The sequence below is a fragment of the Tasmannia lanceolata genome, unplaced genomic scaffold (genome assembly GCF_043159265.1).
Source record: "Tasmannia lanceolata isolate RefF3 unplaced genomic scaffold, GAP_Taslan_0.1 ptg000037l, whole genome shotgun sequence".
Taxonomy (NCBI): domain Eukaryota; kingdom Viridiplantae; phylum Streptophyta; class Magnoliopsida; order Canellales; family Winteraceae; genus Tasmannia; species Tasmannia lanceolata.
This window is the reverse complement of record NW_027518714.1, coordinates 1,750,485-1,769,137: the sequence shown is the minus strand read 5'-3', so window position 1 is coordinate 1,769,137 and position 18,653 is coordinate 1,750,485. Positions and strand designations below refer to the sequence as shown.

The 18,653-nt window shown below is 36.9% G+C and overlaps 1 protein-coding gene across 1 annotated transcript; it reads left to right on the top strand.

The window, feature by feature from the left end:
• Window positions 1–8,805: 8,805 nt before the first annotated feature.
• Window positions 8,806–15,712, top strand: LOC143860458 (stearoyl-[acyl-carrier-protein] 9-desaturase, chloroplastic-like). Its single transcript, XM_077371124.1, has 3 exons — window positions 8,806–9,046; window positions 14,122–14,626; window positions 14,937–15,712. Exons 1-3 carry the CDS (start codon window positions 8,928–8,930, stop codon window positions 15,495–15,497), a joined length of 1,185 nt encoding a protein of 394 aa, XP_077227239.1. The 5' UTR covers window positions 8,806–8,927; the 3' UTR covers window positions 15,498–15,712.
• The last annotated feature ends 2,941 nt before the right edge of the window (window positions 15,713–18,653 follow it).

Below are 18,653 nucleotides of genomic sequence, written 5' to 3'. Positions count from 1 at the left end.
AAGAAAAACATTTTTGACAGTTATTCTTCACAAGATTTTTCTTTTCGCATTTTATAGAAAATGATATAATTATCATAAATAGAAGGGTCCCTCTTAAGTAAAAAATGAATAGGATTGGTTCAAGTTATACTTCTTTATATGTAAAAGCAAAGTACTTCATTTAAGAAAATTCCTGCAAACTATGCCTAAGTTTCGTCAGTTATACTTCTTTAAAAGTACGTCATTTAAGAAATATTTTTCCTTTCGAAACTTTTCCATAAAATTCCTGCAGCAAACTGTGCCTAAGTTCCATCTTTATTCTTGATTCTGTATCATAGTAAAAGTTCTTTGAACAAGATATAAAGGAGATCGTCCTTGTTACTTGGAAGTATATGACCTATTCAAGAAAGCTTAGTATTGCTACCAAAAAGAAAAGGGGAGTGATAAGTCGACTCCCCAAATTCATAAATCGACTCCCCATGTGATAGACACATGGGGAGTCGATTTATCGAGAGAGAAAGACACATGGGGAGTCGATTTATCAATTTGGGGAGTCGATTTATCACTGCCCAAAAGAAAATCAAGCCTAGTACTCTTTGACTTTGGGTGAATTATATGCTATTCAAGCAAGCCTTTTATTGCTACAAAAAAGAAAATCAAGCCTAGTGTTCTTTGACTTTGGGTGAATTATATGAGCTATTCAAGCAAGCCTTGTATTGCTACAAAAAGGAAAGCAAGCCTAGTGCTGTTAGGGTGAGTTATATGAGCTATTCAAGCAATCTTTGTATTGTTGCCAAAAAGAAAAGCAAGCTCTGTAGTATTAAGGTAATGGAAATTATTTCGTATCTATATCTATGTAACAAGATGGGAAGCTCTCTGCTTTCTCCTCTCTCTTCTAATCTACAGTCAAGTCCCCCCCAAAAATCTCTAAATTCCCCTCTTCCCCACAACCCTACATAAGCAATCCATTAATCACAATGCAATCACTCTTAGTTTTATAATTTTTTGATTTTTTTTTTTTTTCAAAACAGTTGAACAACATCCAATCATAAAATAAGAATATTGCTAAGGCCCTGTTTGTTTTGGATTTTAAGAATTTTGACATTGAGTTCAAAACTGATTATTGGAGTCAAAACTGCCTTCAATTTGAGTCTTATAATCAGTTATGGACTCAAAATCGATTATCAAAATCCAAAACAAACAGGTCCTAGACAGTATTTTAAATACGATGGGACACCGTTAGTGCATTTCCTACTAGGTCTTATTAAAACTCTCTCCGTTAATCAGTAGGATACTCTCTGTTCTGCCCAAATTTTATTGCATTAAAGAAAAAGTTATTAGCCCCTGCATTGATGCAGATATGTTGGTTGTGTCATTATTTTGATACGACTAATTTTATTTATTTAAATTCGAGAATACTTCCGTAGGACATTACCAATTTTGTAAACCTGTAATACAATGAGACATGGGGTCCGTCTTTTTTATTTATTAATTTATTATGGGTAAGCTGGGGTTTTCATGGGGACCTACCGTGTTTGTTTGATAAAGGGGAAGATGATACAATAAAAGGCATGAAAGCCAAACTAACTCGGAATGAGACAGAGAGGGAGAACCAAAGCTCAGCACATATGAGCGACGAACAATAGCCTAAGAGATCTAAATGCTCACTACTTGTGAGTTACATAATCACCTGAGTTGGTAGGGGTATGCGGGGCTCTTTTTGAGCGTCTTGGCCATTGCTTCTTGGGGACTTCCTGCCAAGATTTAGCTGTTTCCTCAAGTTCTGGATTCACTTCTTCACTCTTCTTGCTCGACCGAAATCAGGTGGACTAGATTACATTCATCCGCCCAAGATACTTTCTTTTTCCGAGCTTCTTTGTGACGTTTTGTGTTTGTTGGATCATCTTCCTTTTCTAAGGAGGATTACAAGAGGAGGATATTGGGTATATAATATAACCCATGTATGTTCTAATATAAGCCCAATAAGATAATGGACCGGTGTAGTGGGCCTATTTGGGCTAGAGCCCACTAACCTATTAAAACCCTAGTGTATCTAATATATATAGGGACTGGAGGCAACAAACTTGGTATTCCAAATTAGATACCTTGGGTGTAATGCTTCAAGCAACCTCTTGCTTGGCCTAATTCCTCTAACAATCTTGAAGCAGTATTATCAAACCCTAATTTTTTATAATCGTCCATCTCTCTCCCACATACAAACGAATTTTTTTTTGGCGTGGAGTTATTCCCACAAAGAAACAGATTTGGTTGTGGGTTTGTCTCTCTCTCGTATGGTGCCATCATCATCATCCGAGCAATCACAGACGCATGGGAGTGGATTGTTATTCATCGTGGGTATTATCTCCATCGTGAGTATTTTGGTGCAATCATATATAAGTTACCATCTGCATGACACTCTTTCAACGCAGAGATGTATAGAAAGAAGCTGCAAGTGGGACTGGATGCTCTCAAACGATTCATTCGAATTGAAGATGAGAATAGAGCTAGGAATCACTTGGAGATGGTTAGACAGCAACAGTCAGCTGCTAACTCGGTGATATATCCCAAGAACTTTTCTAATAAATTCACGTCAACTAAGAGTGATATCCCCAAGTTGGAAGCCAAAAAGACTGTCTTTAAGAAAAAGAAGGGCAAGTGCTACGACTGTGGGAGATATGGTCACTTTGCTGCAGATTGTAGGCAACCTAAGATGGTTAAATCTAACACACCATATAAGGAAGCTACTATGTTGGTAGATAAAGCCGAGCCTAAAAGTTTCACTGCCATGTTGGGAAAAGATAAGGCCAGCACTTTCTCAGATTGGTGGTCGGATACAGAAGCCATTTGTCATGCTTACAACTCAAAGAAATTTTTCACTGGTGTTATCGAAGTAAAGGAGACTGGTACAGTGGCTAGTGGAGCAGACATGGAGGTCACTCACACTGGTACTGCGAACTTGGCCCTTTCTTCAGGTAAACAACTAACTTTATAAGATGTTAAAGTAGTTACTATTATTTTGGTATATCCACTTCATTTATATGTGGTAGAGTACCCAAGAATTTTGGTGAGGACTTTGTGACCTACCCTTTGGAGAATGATCCATCATCCTATCATGAAGTGATGAGATCTAGGGACTATTTGTTATGGGCAGAAGCCATTCATGATGAAATGAGCTCTCTGTTAGAAAATCTAACTTGACAGCTAGTCGATTTGCCAAAAAGGCTAAGACTATGGGCTGTAAGTAGATATTTGTATGTGCTTATACAAAATTTTGTTATGGTCTTAATCAAACACCTCAATTGTGATATCAAAAATTTGACAAAGCAGTAAAGACCTTTGAGTTTTCTGATCAATTACTCTGATAAATGCTTTTACTATCATTTTGTGTCAAATAAGGTCATGATTATTTGCTTGTATGTAGATGTTGATTCTTGTTTTCAATCTTTCTCTGTGGTGATTAATGTGAAACTAACATTGGGTAAAGAATTCGACATGAAAAGACCTGGGTGTTGTTAACACCATTCTTGGTATGAAAGTACGTTTTTGAAAGGCAAGGAATCACTCTTGCCTAGCCCATTATATGACAAATTACTTTCCTTTTGAGGATGCAGTGAGTGCAAACCGATCAAGACACCATTTTAATTATACCAAGAAGCTAATCTCTAAGGAAGAGACAATGTGAATCAGTTAGATTATTCTAAACTGATTGGTAGTCTCATGTATGATTTGTGTTGCACTAGGCCAGACATAGCCTTTATAGTTGGCATGTTGAGTCGTTTTACTAGCAATCCTGGCCATGAGCATAGAAATGCCCTTATGAGGCTGATGAGATACCTTTCGTGTACTCAAGAGTATGCTCATAACTATGGTGACCATCCACTTATCGTGGAAGAATATTCTGATGCATCATGAGGATCAGAATTAGGGGACAGCAACTCTACTGCTGTTGTGTGGAAGTCGAATTGGAACTTTATGCTCTAGCTTCAGTTGCAAATGAAAGCAGATGAGATAAAGATTGTGATTATGATTATGGACATTCCACTGACCCAGTTAAGTATTAGTTCCTTATGTGTCTTCTGTGGTAATCAAGCTACAACAATGGTTGTGAAGAACTCACTCTTGAATGGTAAGAGGAGACACCTTAGGCTGAAAAATGCCATATGCTGAATTATCTCAAGAACATGGGATTATCACTTTGATTGATACGAAATCGAAGGATAATAGGCTGAAGGTCTCGCAAAGGGACTGAACAAAGATCGAATATTCAAAATTGTGGTGGAGATGGGGTTAAAATCTGTATAGATAGGACTTAACCTACATCCATGTTATTTTGAATCTTCGAATCTCCCTTTTTGGCCAAGATAGGCACTTGATATGTTTCGATAATGTTTACAGTTGTTGTGTGTCATTCCACATTTGATGACATGTCCTTTTTGGGAAAGGTTGTACATTCCAAACTTGATGATACATCTTAACTCAAATATGGATAAGATGACTGTAACATTTCAAAAAGAAACATGAAATGGTTCTTTGCAAAAAAAAACTATTTGGTCTTGTTCTTTATTGAAACTTGACAAGTAGGAATGGTTCTTTGCAAAAGAAGCTATTTAGGTCTTGTTTTTTATTGAAACTTGACAATGATGCCTATGGTGAGAGTAATACTGATACTTTTTCAGCCATTTAAGAAATTGTACTATGTTCTTATGGTAGAACTAGATACTTTCGTGAATTATGGGATTGTACTAAGTTCTTCTTAAGGTAGAACTAGATACTTTCATGTGTAATTCATGTTTTACACAACTGATTGGATTCACTTTCATGAAATTCATATTTGGTAATTCACAGGGATTGGCAAAAAAGGAGGAGCTTGTCTTGATTTGGACTTTGATGAAGATGACTTACTTGATGAGTAAATCTTCTAAAGTCATAAAGACTATGCTTACATTTCAGTATGCATAGAGTTTACATTTTTGTGGAACTTTATTTTGGATCTCGATGAGAATCATACCTCATGAATGAATTCATCTAAGATCAGTGAGGTTCACTTATATGTGAAACTACCTTTTGGTTGAGTTTAGCTTGTTGTATATCTAAAACTCTTGGTTTGTCATAAAATGATTCATGTTTTCATTTGGATTACAGATCTTTTATGATATAGACTAGGGGTGTTCATTCGGTTTAAACCGAACCGAAATCACCGAAAATAACCAAACCGAATTATTTCGGTTACTGAAAAAAGATAACCGAAACCGAACCGAATTATTTGATAACCGAACTTGAACCGAAACCGAAAAATGAATTCGGTTGTTCAGTTAGTTCGGTTTTAACCGGATTATATGAGTGTAAAATTCTGGATTTTAAAATAGAAGTAGATGTGAGGAAAATAGGTTGCAGATGACTGATTTGGGTGAGAATACAGATTATATAGACTCACTGGAAATAGGGGTGTCATCTTTGTGGTGGTTTCTCTCCACCGGTGCCTTTATGGACAATGGTTTGGACTCACCGGCAGGACTTCCGGCATCCTCGGGTCAGGTGGGAGGTGTGCGAATAGTGGCACCTTCATTGGGTTTTCATAAGCAAAACAACCATACCTAACCCTCCCTTCTTGGTTTTTCGAAAGGAAGAAGACAGTGGGAGATTAGATAAGAAGAGGGAAAAGTTATGATGGGTTTGCAGAGAGCATTTAATATCTCCCTGTCATACCTATTCTAAGTAGTCTTTTCTCTTTCTTGAAAATAGCAAAAGGTTTAATATCATTCCTTTATGTCATTTCCCTTGTGTTGGGAGGAGTACACCCCTAAAAGACCAACTAGATAACATTATAATATTATATTATTATATTATTTTAGGGGTGAAAGCGAAAGGCCAAACAACCCAAACCAATGAGCTTTGGTACTACTTATACACTATGTTAGGTTTGTTCGGTTAACCGAATTAATTTGCACTAAAAACAGAACTAGAAACCGATATCCGAAATTTCTATGATCTCATAACCGAAACCGAACCGTTTTATATATATTAACCGAACTGAAATAACCGACCGAATTCGGTTCGGTCGGTTTAAACCGATTAATGAACACCCCTAATATAGACCATATGGTGATGTGGATGATTCAATATTTTGTTTTGAACATTACACTATCTATCTATTGGATTGTGCTATATGTAGAACATAGGAGGAGATTGTTGAGTATATAATACAACCCATGTATGTTCTAATATAAGCCCAATAAGATAATGGACCGGTGCAGTGGGCCTATTTGGGCTAGAGCCCACTAACCTATTAAAACCCTAGTGTATCTAATATATATAGGGGCTGGACAAACTTGGTATTCCAAATTAGATACCTTGGGTGTAATGCTTCAAGCAACCTCTTGCTTGACCTAATTCCTCTAACAGAGGAGACCTCTTCAGGGTCGGAGTAGTCCTTTATGAGGAGGTCCATCTTTGATTGGTTTGAGCAATCTAGGTTCTATGTTGGATTTCCATTCGCCAAAAACTCACACCAATCGACTGATCTCATCTTATTAAATTTATTTTTGGTTCATGAATATTGTATAGGGACGGTAAAAGATGCATGTATGGGCAAATTTACTGAACCTTTGGAAAAAAATCCAAGGTTTTATAGGCAAATCCACAGAAAGGCATTTCGCTGCTGGCTGTTGCATGTGAGAGCGGCCACCTTAGAGGAATTAAATAAGACAAAATCTGCTGAAAAGTGAGCCACTGTGATGGTCTAGCAAATCCCATGAGAGAATTAAAAATCCGACTTGTAATTTTGGTTTCCTCGGAAACTAAAGTTCCTATTTATCTGGTTTAAGTTTCCAATGGGCATATCTTTATCCCTTTTCTTTAACTCTTTTGCAATAGTGCTCATGGTTCTCCCTGAGTTTTAAAAAGCTCGGTTTCCAGGTCTATGTGTTCTTCTACCTCAGCGAGTTGCTACTTCTCTTGTAAAAAGCTAAATGTGAAACAGAGGAACAAAACAATAGAAAAAAAAAAAAACAATAAAAAAGTTTCCAGGGAATTTAATTTAATTTTTCATAATTTTTTCCTAGAACGAAACGCCCCATAAAAATGGGCATAAACATGTTTTACTTGCATTTCCCACTTAGCAATAAGCATAAAATTTGTTTTGCACCACCCATTCCATTTTTCAACGAAAGAAAGAAACAGGGAGTTTGCCAAACATGGGAAAACTTATTTTTCATGGAAATGTTTTCCCCTTCATACAAAAAGTGTGTGCATGGAGACACAGATGGCGTGGTGGCATTGTCTACAGTACAGGCAGAATGGTAGGAAAAACAGAGAAGGGAAGAAACAAGAAATGAGGCGTGGAGTCCATGCAGGTGGGAATTTTGAAAATTGGAATATCCTTCTCGTTTCTGTCCATCACCAAACAAATACACAAACGGACACCTTCTAATGCTCCTTTTTTTCTCCCCACCAATATTTTTGTCTTCTTCTATTTCACTAAATGCACACGCTTCATCCAATTTTTCAGTCTCATATTTCCAGTTTTTGCTCACGCCCTTCCTCCAACAAATGCCAATAAATTTTACCTGACTCTTTTGCCCATCTTCCCAAATTAAAACTACATGAAAGGAAAACTCACAAAACTTGCCCACTATACATGCCTACTATTTACTCAAATAGATTTGCTAGAGTCAATCGCAAAAGGCATTTTGCGGAATGTCTGTTGCATGAGAGAGCAGCCAACTCATGAATAATGATAAAATGTGTTGGAATGGAGGCTCCATCGAACCCGGGTTTTGTGAGGGCACCCTTCAATTTAGCATTCCCCACATATGGGAAATGATATATTTGCGCCCCCCCCTTTTCTTCCTTGGGCCATCCACTTGTAGTATAAGCATTTTTTTTCAGCTAAATTATTGCAGCATTTGGATGAAAATGCCCTTAATCTTATATAATTTGGACCTTTATTTTGCATTAAGACCCCGCAATTAAATATACGAAGTGGGTTTTTTTTTCCTAACTTGTTCAAGGTGCTTTTTATTTTAATCGACAAAAACGGACAAGGTGCAAGCAACTACACAATTTTCCTAACAGTTTCATAAAATCTAAGTAAAATTCAAAAGAAAGGACAATACTGTCATGTGACGTGACTATCTCCCTACGGAAACCCGCTTAGATAATTTATCTATGGGAAATGATACCAGCACAACTAAGTTTTAATAATTGCACTAACCCATCTTGTCTTTTATTATTTAATGAGCTGTCAAAGATTATCTGGGTTCCCAAATAGCTCTCACAAGTCATTTAGAAAAGAAAAGACAAGCTGAGTTTGTGCAATTATTAAAACTTGATATTGCTTGAAAGAACATTTAATGCCTTTGACTTGTACATCGGTGCTATTATAAATGCATTAAATGCACTTTCAACAAGGTTTTAAATTTCGGGTGAGGATAGAAATTTTGATTTTGGCCGAAATTTTGGAAATTTCTAAAATTTCAGCGAAATTTTTTGATAAAATGTTAAATTTTTTATTCCTTTACGTAATGTCGGCCCAAAAAAACAACACTTCGACCATCTTTACTGAATTTCGGCCGAAATTTGGGATTTAGGCTAAACTTTTGGTTTCAGTGAGTCCTGAAATTACCCCGAAACCGAAATTTAAAACGTTGCTTTCAACCAATGGGGCTCCCTTTCACCTTATTTATGGAAAGGCAACCTTTACTTTAGAGTTTAGACTTCCTGGGTCCTATGAAAAGTAAGATATCATAAAGGGTGTTTTAGTAATTGTTTGAAATTGGAAGGGTTATTTGTCTTTGATGAGTTTCTTATTTATCTGCGTGTCCTTCCTCTTCCCCACTACTAAAATTTCTCTACCCTCTGCCTCTGCCTACCTATTCTCATTTATAGCTTTGCTCATTTAGCCCCCCTCTCTCTCTGTCCTCTCTCTCTTTCTCTCTCTGAAGAGAAAAATGGCTATGAAAACTCCCCTTACAATTCAACCCCAGAAACTCCCTTTAGGGTTTCCCACAGCTTCGAATCCCCGCTCTTCAAGGGTTTTCATGGCATCTACGCTTAGCTCCAGTTCCAAGTGGGTTCCTCTTTTTTTCCATTTTAAGCCTAAGAATAGAAATTTCTGATTACATATAAGATAGATCTTCTCTCTTTTTTGCCATTTCTAATGCTATTTTCTGATGCGCGTTGTTTTTTTCATTTTTTTTTCACTTTTATTCGTTGAAAATTAGGTTTATTTTGTGGGGGTTTTGTGATCGTCTCCCGTTCTTTTCTTTTTAATGATGTTTCGTTATTTGGGATGTTGTTTTTCTGTTTCAATTTGTTGAGAATTGATCTAAATTTTATGTTGGATGTTGGGTTATGATAGAGCATTGTAGGTTATGTTTGATCTTTTTATCTTTTTTGGATTTCATTGATTTTTATGTGATGTTTTGTTTTCTTTTTCTGGGGATTGTGTTTTTATTTAGAGAATGATTGATGTCTTTGGTTTTTATCTTATTTTTCTTAAATTCGTTAAGTTGGGTTAGGTTTTGTCTGGTTTTCCCTTTTTTATTGTGTGGAATGTATGTAGACATTGATTTATTTGGAGGACCATGGATCATGGATGCATGCATGGATTCTTGAATTTTTTTTTTGGGGTCTTTCTTCTTCTTTGTTTAGGAATTGGATTTAGTTTTTTTTTTTTTTTTTTCAGCCTTTTGTTCTTGAACGTCATAGATTAAGTTTTTCTTTTTTTCTTTTTTTTTGGGTGGGGGGAACAATTTAGGAAGATTTCTCTTTGTATGGAATATGATTGATACTTTTGGTTTAAATTTGTTGAGGTTTGTTTGTGAACATGTGTTGATCCAATTAGCTGTTCATTTTTTAATTCTTAGATTTAGATGATGCATGTGTTTTCCCCCTTCTTCATTGGAATGCATGTGGAAAAAATTTTCTAGGGAAAAATTGCCCGTCATTTTTTTCCTGCAATGGTTAGATTTTGTCATTTTCTTCTGCAACGCATGGCTGTCTTTTTATTTGGAGGACCATTGTTGTACTCTTTCGATTTGGTTAGACTCCATTGGTCGTTTCTCATTGGACATGGTTCAATTCAATTTGTTTATTTTTCTTTTATTTGATTTTTATATGCTTTTCTTTAATTTAATATTATTTTACATTTTAAATTTTTGGTGTGGAGTGTAGGTGGGTTTCTTTTTCTTTGAAGGACTGTGTATTTAGGTTTGTGAATTTCAACTTATTTTAATGTTTAATTTTTTTCCCCAATTTGTTAAGAATTTGTGGGTTAGCTTTCATGGGCCTTTTCTATTCCTGACCGTTGACTGATTTGTTAGCTGGTTTTTTATCGGATTTTTTTAAAATTGTTTTTTATGGGATTTAGTTTTAGGTGTGACTTTTCCTTTATCCTAATTGTTGCTTTTCCAGAGGATAATTGATGGTTTGGATAGAGGAATTTGGTTTTGGGGAACCTTGATGTGCTATTTTTTCCATTTTGTTTTGTTGATTTATTTGTTTTTCTGTAGTTCTTTTATTAGTTTTGTCTTTTTTATGACTTTGGGTGATTAGATCAATTTCAGAATGAACATAGGTCCACTGTATTTGTTGACTTCTTGTTGAATGTTTATGTTCTATTAAAAAAAATCAGTTGGGCTTTCTTTTTCCTTCATTTGTTTAAGTATCAGCAAGTTGCTCTGGTGTGGTCTTCTTTATTGGTTTATACCTTTGAATTTCATTTTCTTGAGGAACGGGTCATCATTTAAATAAAACCTGTTTTATTATTCATGGTTTTTCTCTGCTACTCTGCTTTGCTATGTTTGTTGAACCAATCTCCAGATATAATTCAGTTTTTTTGGTGATCAATCTTTGAATTCATTTTCAGGTCACTGTCTTGACAACTGCCTGAGATCTTCTCCTGTTTGATTGATATCTTAATTTTATTGCACTTCAGATTATGTTTAGTTAGTAATCTGTTTGCGATTTCCAATTTCTGGTGTTTCCAATTCTGTTTCCCTCCACTGAATTTTTCCTGTTATTATATGTATGGATGTAAAATGTATACACATCAAACTGGTTGAAGATAATTCAAAAAGATTTCTCGGATGCATGGGTTGTAACTGTAATGGAGATGTTTTTTTTAATAGTCTTGAATTTCTACACTTTAAGTGTTGGATTCTTCTCTGAATCATGGGCTGTACTGGGGATCTAATTTTGTTTAATGTTCTTGAATTTCTCTATAAGTGCAAAATTCTTGACCATGGCTTTCAACGTTCTTTCTGGGATGTGTTTGGCTTTAGGTGTTTTTCATGCCATAGATACTTTTCATTCTGTTTAATCTCTAGTACAATCGTGGGGACAGAATTGTTCATCTGCCAATTGTATATATGGAGATGGAATCTGACCTCTACTGTGCAGGTGAGATATGTATGTCAGCATCTGACATGAGGTGCATTGGAAACGCGTTGGACTTTAGGTGTCCGACATAGCAACCATGACAAACAATTTTCACGTAAATATTAAGATATTTTCTGTTTAAGTAGAAATAGTTTAAAATTACTTGTAATAAATACCAAAAAAATAAATAGACATACCCACAATGGTTCTGCCCAAAAAGCCATTTCATCATGTGCCCCACCTGTATCTCAGACTTATGGAGTTACATATTGTCTAGACGGATACATTTCACATTTTCAACTGCCCAATAGATGATATGGGGGATATATTGTATGCATCCCCAATTTGTATTTATTTGTTGTGATTCATATGGTTTGATACATGATTATTGTATGCTTTGTGCTATTGCGCATGTTTGAGGCAGCAAAACATGATGAGGTGGGGAATTTTAAAACCCATTTTCTCTCGTTTTTCTTTAATTCCAAATGTTACTGAAGGATCCTAGAGCACTTTTGGGGAATTTTTTCTCAAATTTTGATGGAAAAAAACTCCTCAGTCCTATTGACAAATTGAAGTATTGGACCATTATTTTGGGGCATTTTATGTTTTCAGCTTTTGCAGTTTATAATTTATACATTATACATAATACGTATATATTGTAGTTTGTACTTTTAAGTTTGTGTTTTATATTTTGATGAATAATGTAACCATACACATCCTCAACTCCACATTATGAGTACTTATTCATATTGAATTATTGATGTGTCAATTTTCACGAGTATAAATTCATAGAAGTAGAACTATAGTAGTTTCTTGAGATGTGAATGATTTATGGTATTCAACAGGTTATCAGGAAGTCAAGACCTGTAGAATCATAGAAGTATTATATATAAAAGAAATGATAGAAGTATTAGATATAAAATATATATTATTTTCAGATATGTAAATTCATAGAAGTATTAAATATAAAAAAAATGAAATGTGTTAGTAAAACCTATAGAATAGCTTCGTTATCAATACCATAGCAAATTACCATCCATCTTTCCCATAGATCATAAGCGGAAATAAATTTAAATTGAGGAAGGGCTTTTCCCACAATATCATCATCGCTACTGATTTCAAAATGTGATAGTAGAAGGAGATTCGCTAAATGTGAGTAGAAGGAGATTCGCTAAATGAGGTCCGCTGGCTTAATGGAACCCAGAAACCGCCTTGGAGATTTGACGATCTATTTGATGAGATTACCGATTGGTTGAAGGATTCTCAAGTTGAGTTCAAGCATGTGCGCCGTTCTGCGAACTCAATAGCGGATCGTCATGCTAAAGATGGAGTTTCTAAGGAGTCGTTATTCCTTTATGATTCTCTCACTCCATGATTTATTGTGATCCTATGTATCTATCACCTTGCTTTTGTTTGTTCTTTTCTTTCTTCTTTGTACGACCATCTCGGTCCTTCCCCTTTGTTCTTTTCTTGAATAAAATTTCGCTGCCATTTTTTTAAACAAATAACTTCGTTATCAGTTACACCGATTGTTAACTGCTTGTTTCTGATCTTTTGGATTTTTTTCTTGGCGTATCAATCATATCAGCTTTACATACCGGATTTTGGTGTGTCCAGTATCCTTCCAATACCCAAGACAAACTACTATGGTCCTTATCACATAAAATCATATCTAAATTTTATCTTTGATCCGTACATTATTATCTGTTCTGAGTGTTCTATGCTGATACAGTCATATAACTATTAGTTGTTAACAATGCATTATTATCTTTTCTCGGTGTTCTATGCTGATATAGTTATATAACTATTAGTTGTTAAAATTTTAAGAGATAGAGAAATGTATTTAGTTATATGGAAGCTGTATTGATATTATATGAATATTACCAAAAAAAAAAACAATGTAATCAAGATTATTCCCGTAGGACCATGCTGATGTGTGTATTTATACAACAATTTTTTAAGGATATGGAGCCTTGTTACATATGGGTACATACACATACGAGTGTACTATTAGACTATTAGCTAGTCCTCCTCCTAATACTGATGATTACAAGATGAAATTGGTCTCAACATCGTCGTTTTGCCCCGGCGATGTATATTCACTTGGCTAATAACTGAGAGTCACTGTTAGATTGATGCATTCCATGTAACTCACACACCAACTTTAAACATGTTTTAGACATGACAGACTCAAGAACTCTGAGCAGTAAGGAAATGATATATTCACCCCTGTTTCCTACTTGGGACATCCACCTCTAATGTAAAAGAGTAGTCATAATTAAGAATGAGGTACGATTTTGTTTTATTCTGAATAACAAATTTTATCAGGATAGAAGTAATTACATAAAAATATTGTGGAACAGAAAAAGTGAGTATATTATAGTGAGTTAGTTTACCAGCCTGATACTCAGTAGTCAAAACTTGTTAGCGTGAATATTTGTTTGGAATTGGATCTATTGGTATATTTGCTCTTTAATTTTTTCTAGCCTAATTTTGTTTCCAGCAATGCATTGAATATTGTTTTGGGAAGACTGGAAAAGAATTAAAAATGTATAAATATCAATATAAAAAAAACCATAAAACGAGAAAAGAGATTGATCATGTCTTGTATTTATCACTGATTACAGTAGCTTTTTTTTTTCCCCAAATTTAAATACTTTATTATTGTTACTTTTGAAGCAACCTGTAACTGCCAGTGGCTTATAATGTTTCTAAAATTTTCAAACATTAGCTGCTGAGAATGATTTGCTGTGGTTTATTTAGGGAAGCTGTGAATCTCAAGAAGCCCTTCAGCCCTCCTCGTGAGGTACATGTTAAGGTCACACATTCTATGCCGCCACAGAAAATCGAAATCTTTAATTCCTTGCAAGATTGGGCAGACGAGAACATCTTGGTGCACCTGAAGCCCGTCGAGGAGTGTTGGCAACCACAGGATTTCCTTCCTGACTCTTCATCGGAGGGCTTTTTTGAACAAATTAAGGAGATAAAAGAGCGGGCGAAGGAGATCCCTGATGATTATTTTGTCTGCTTGGTTGGGGATATGGTCACAGAGGAGGCTCTTCCAACTTACCAAACGATGCTCAACACCCTTGATGGGGTCCGTGATGAAACGGGTGCAAGCCCTACGCCCTGGGCTTTCTGGACGAGAGCGTGGACTGCCGAAGAAAACAGGCATGGGGACCTTCTGAACAAATACCTCTTCTTGTCTGGGAGAGTCAACATGAGACAAATCGAGAAGACAATTCAGTATCTGATCGGATCTGGAATGGTAAAATCCTCACCACGCACTTTAGTTACTGCTTGATTTTCTTCTATCTCCCAGACGCTTTCTAGAAACAAAACAAAGTATCGGCGATTCATCAGGTTGGTTGGTAAAATTTCAAGGCATCTTTTGATGAAAAAACTGTAAGAATTCTAACTGTGACTTCTTATTCTTCCAACCAAAAACTGTAAGAATTAATTGTGACTTCTTATTCTTCCAACCTCAATTTATAGCTTGCTACACATTGCATTATGAACTGTACTCCCTGTTGGTATTTATAATTTCTTAAGGCAATTTTCTTTTTTTTTTGCTGTAGGATCCCCGGACAGAAAACAACCCCTATCTTGGGTTCGTCTACACTTCCTTTCAGGAGAGGGCGACTTTTATCTCCCATGGGAACACAGCCAGGCATGCCAAGGAATACGGGGACATAAAATTAGCACAGATCTGTGGAACCATAGCCTCGGATGAGAAGCGGCACGAGACTGCATACACAAAAATTGTGGAGAAGCTGTTCGAGATTGATCCCAATGACACGATGCTCGCATTTTATGACATGATGAAGAAGAAGATCGCGATGCCTGCCCATCTTATGTATGACGGACGAGATGACAATCTCTTCGAGCACTTCTCTTCTGTTGCTCAGAGGTTGGGGGTCTATACAGCCAAGGACTATGCCGACATACTCGAGTTCTTGGTTAGGAGGTGGAAAATTGAGAAAATAACTGGACTCTCGGCCGAGGGACAGGAGGCCCAAGATTACCTCTGTAGGTTGGCACCGAGAATCAGGAGGTTGGAAGAGAGGGCTCAGGGGAGGGCTAAGGAAGCACCCATCATGCCTTTCAGCTGGATTTTTGACAGGAAAGTACAGCTGTGAGAGAGGTGAGTTTCTCTTGGCAAGCATCTCAAATCGTAATATTTTTCTACTTGTATCAGTTGCTCTATCTGGGGTTTCAAAATTTTCCATTTATTTCTATGTTATTTTTTCTTACTGTACTTGGGAGGTTGAGGTGTTTTGAGTGTTGTCAGAGTTTGTAGATACTCTTGGTTCATGATATAAACAGATGGGCAGATAAGGAGGGAGTTGGCATATTGGAATGGGTACTTATTTACGTCTCTGTTGCTTTTTACTACTACTATGTTTTCATCATTCGAAAAGATTTTTCTCCTAATAGGCAGCAAAAGCTACTAAAGGAAAAGACTTCTAAGACAGGATTCTGGCATGATAGAAACAAAAACTAAAATGAAGTAAATGTGAAGCAAAATAATGTTTATGGTTGTTGCTTTAATCAATTTGGCTTGCATGTATATATTTATAGCCTCCTTTGTGGCATTCAGTGCGTAATTATCTCACCTCTAACATGGAAGCTCCTAGTTTATGTTAGTGTGAATTAGGGTCCGTTTTCCTTATGTTGCCATTTTCCTTCTTAAGCAACAACAACCAAATGACAACTGGAAAGTAATATTTATTCTTACTTTTACCCTGTTTTATTATTATTACTACTAATAATTCAGGAACATCCAAATGGGCCCTTATGGGAGCTCTGGGAAATTCCGTAGTAGGGAGGGTACTTCAGTTGTGCTCTTTTTTATGAGCTTTTTGGAGAGGTGATAGTGAAACGACTCCCCTAAAGAGGCTAAAGGAGAGAATCTGACATTTTGGGGACAGCCACTGAGAATATTATAAAATAGGAAGGGGTGTATGGTACTAAAACAAAGGGGTTGTAACTATCATCTCCCAAGATGAAAAGATAATAAATATGATGCAACAAAACTTATAAAATGTTGGGAAAAAATACACTTAGAACCCCCTGTGGTTTTTGACACATTCAACTTAAACCCTAGTTTTTAAAAAGTTACAAATAGACCCCCTGTGGTTTCAATTTGTGTAAGGTAGACCCCCTCAGTTGATGGTTCGTCCATATATTGAAGGGTTAGGATGATCCTATGGAGCTGATTTCTTGGGCACACTCTATTTATGTCAGGGCCCATCAAATGAACGCTTTGGATCATCCAAATAATGTGGGCCCACTATGTTTTTGGTAGTGTGGGTCCGCATCCAAACAATACGAAAAACACAGTAGGCCCACATTGTTTGGATGATCCAAAGCATTCATTTGATGGGCCCTGACATAGATAGGATGTGCCCCAAAAATCAGCTCCGTAGGATTATCCTAACCCTTCAATCTGCGGACGAACCATCAACTGAGGGGTGGTCTACCTTTCACAAATTGAAACCACAGGGGGTCTATTTGTAACTTTTTAAACATTAGGGGTTAAGTTGAATGTGTCAGAAACTCTGCCATGGAGTGACATTTGCACTCCTAAAGTAGAAGGTGGAGCTGGCTTGAGATCCCTCTCAGATATAAACAGAGCATTCCAAATCAAGCATGTATGGAATATAACCCAGAACAGAAACACTCCCTGGAATCACTGGTTCAATGCAAAATATATTAGAAATCGGAATTTTTGGCTTATCAAGATGCCCCGCAACCCATCTTGGGCTGTCCGGAGTATCCTAAAAGCTCGTGAAGATGCTAGGCCCCATTTCTGCTATGCTATGGGTGATGGTGCTAGCATAAACTTCTGGTTTCAACCTTGGGTCCCGTCTGGTGTCATTATTTCTCAACCTTCCAAGGGCCCCTTTTTCAATGTTATTCCGAGCAATTTCTCTGTTAAGGATGTAATTGAGTCTGGAAAATAGGACTCCATTCAATCAGAATCATGCCTCAGAGAGCTGAAACAAATCACTTCTGATGCTATTTTCTCTCAAACCTCCTCTGATCGTCCAATTTGGAAACCAACAAATGATGGTATCTTCACTGTAAACTCAGCCTGGAATACCATCAGATCCCAAAAAGCCAAAGTCGATTGGTCTTCTTCTATATGGTTCCCTGGTAACATACCGCGTCATAGTTTCATCGCTTGGCAAGCAATTAAAAACAAATTATGCACAAGAGATCGCCTTCCCTTCCTGAATGGCCAAGACGATCTTAGATGTCCTCTTTGTCACGCCGAACCTGAAACCAGAGATCACCTGTTCTTCTCTTGCTCCTACTCCGCCTGGATTTGGAGATCGGTGCTTTGGAGAATCTCCAAGAGGAAAAAACAGAAGAAAAGTTTAGGCGAAGAAGAATTATGGCTTTGATCCTCCTTCCCAGGTAAAGGCCAACCTGCAATCTCTATTAAAATTCTCTTTGCTTCCTCTATCTATCACATTTGGTGCGAGAGGAACGCTAGAATCCATAATGAAAAAAGTTCTCACAAGCAGGACCTCCTCAAGCGAATTCTCTCGACCTCTCGCACAAAAATACTGTTCCTTAGGCTTTCAGACTCACCCTCCGAGGCCAGTTCCAAAATTGCGGCAAACTTCTCGCTCCCCGTTTTCCAGCAACCCAAAACCTCAAAATTCTGTCTATGGATCCCCCCTGACCTCAGCCACCATAAACTAAATACTGATGCATCCCTCATGGACAACTCTGGATCTGTTGGGGGCCTTATTAGAAACCATCTCAGCTGTCCCATTGGCCTATTCTTGGAAATCGTCCCCCGTGAAGCTATTCATCACCTGGAGATCGAAGCCATCCTTCACGGTTTAAATCTAGCAGAGAATCTCAGCATCCGCAACTTATGGATTGAATCTGACTCAATCCATGCCGTCAAAGTGATCGAAGGCACCCGAGCTTGCCCTTGGAGGAAATTCCAAACTCTAACCATGATCCACAGTAAGCTCAGAAATCTAAACTCTTGGAAAATTTCCCATATTTGGGGAGAAGGAAATGCAGCAGCAGACATTCTTTCTCAACAGGATTATTTTTGTAAGGGTGATAATCTCCCCCCTAATTTTCTGTCCCCCTCCCTTGTAGAGGTCTTGTCCTCGGACTATTTGGGGTCCCTCTATGAAAGATTGTAATATGCTTTTTTCTCAATATATCTGGTAGGGGTCTGCCTAACCCCAGCTTACCCATCAAAAAAAAAAAAAAAACCACAGGGGGTCTAAGTGTATTTTTCCCTAAAATGTTTGAGTGATAAA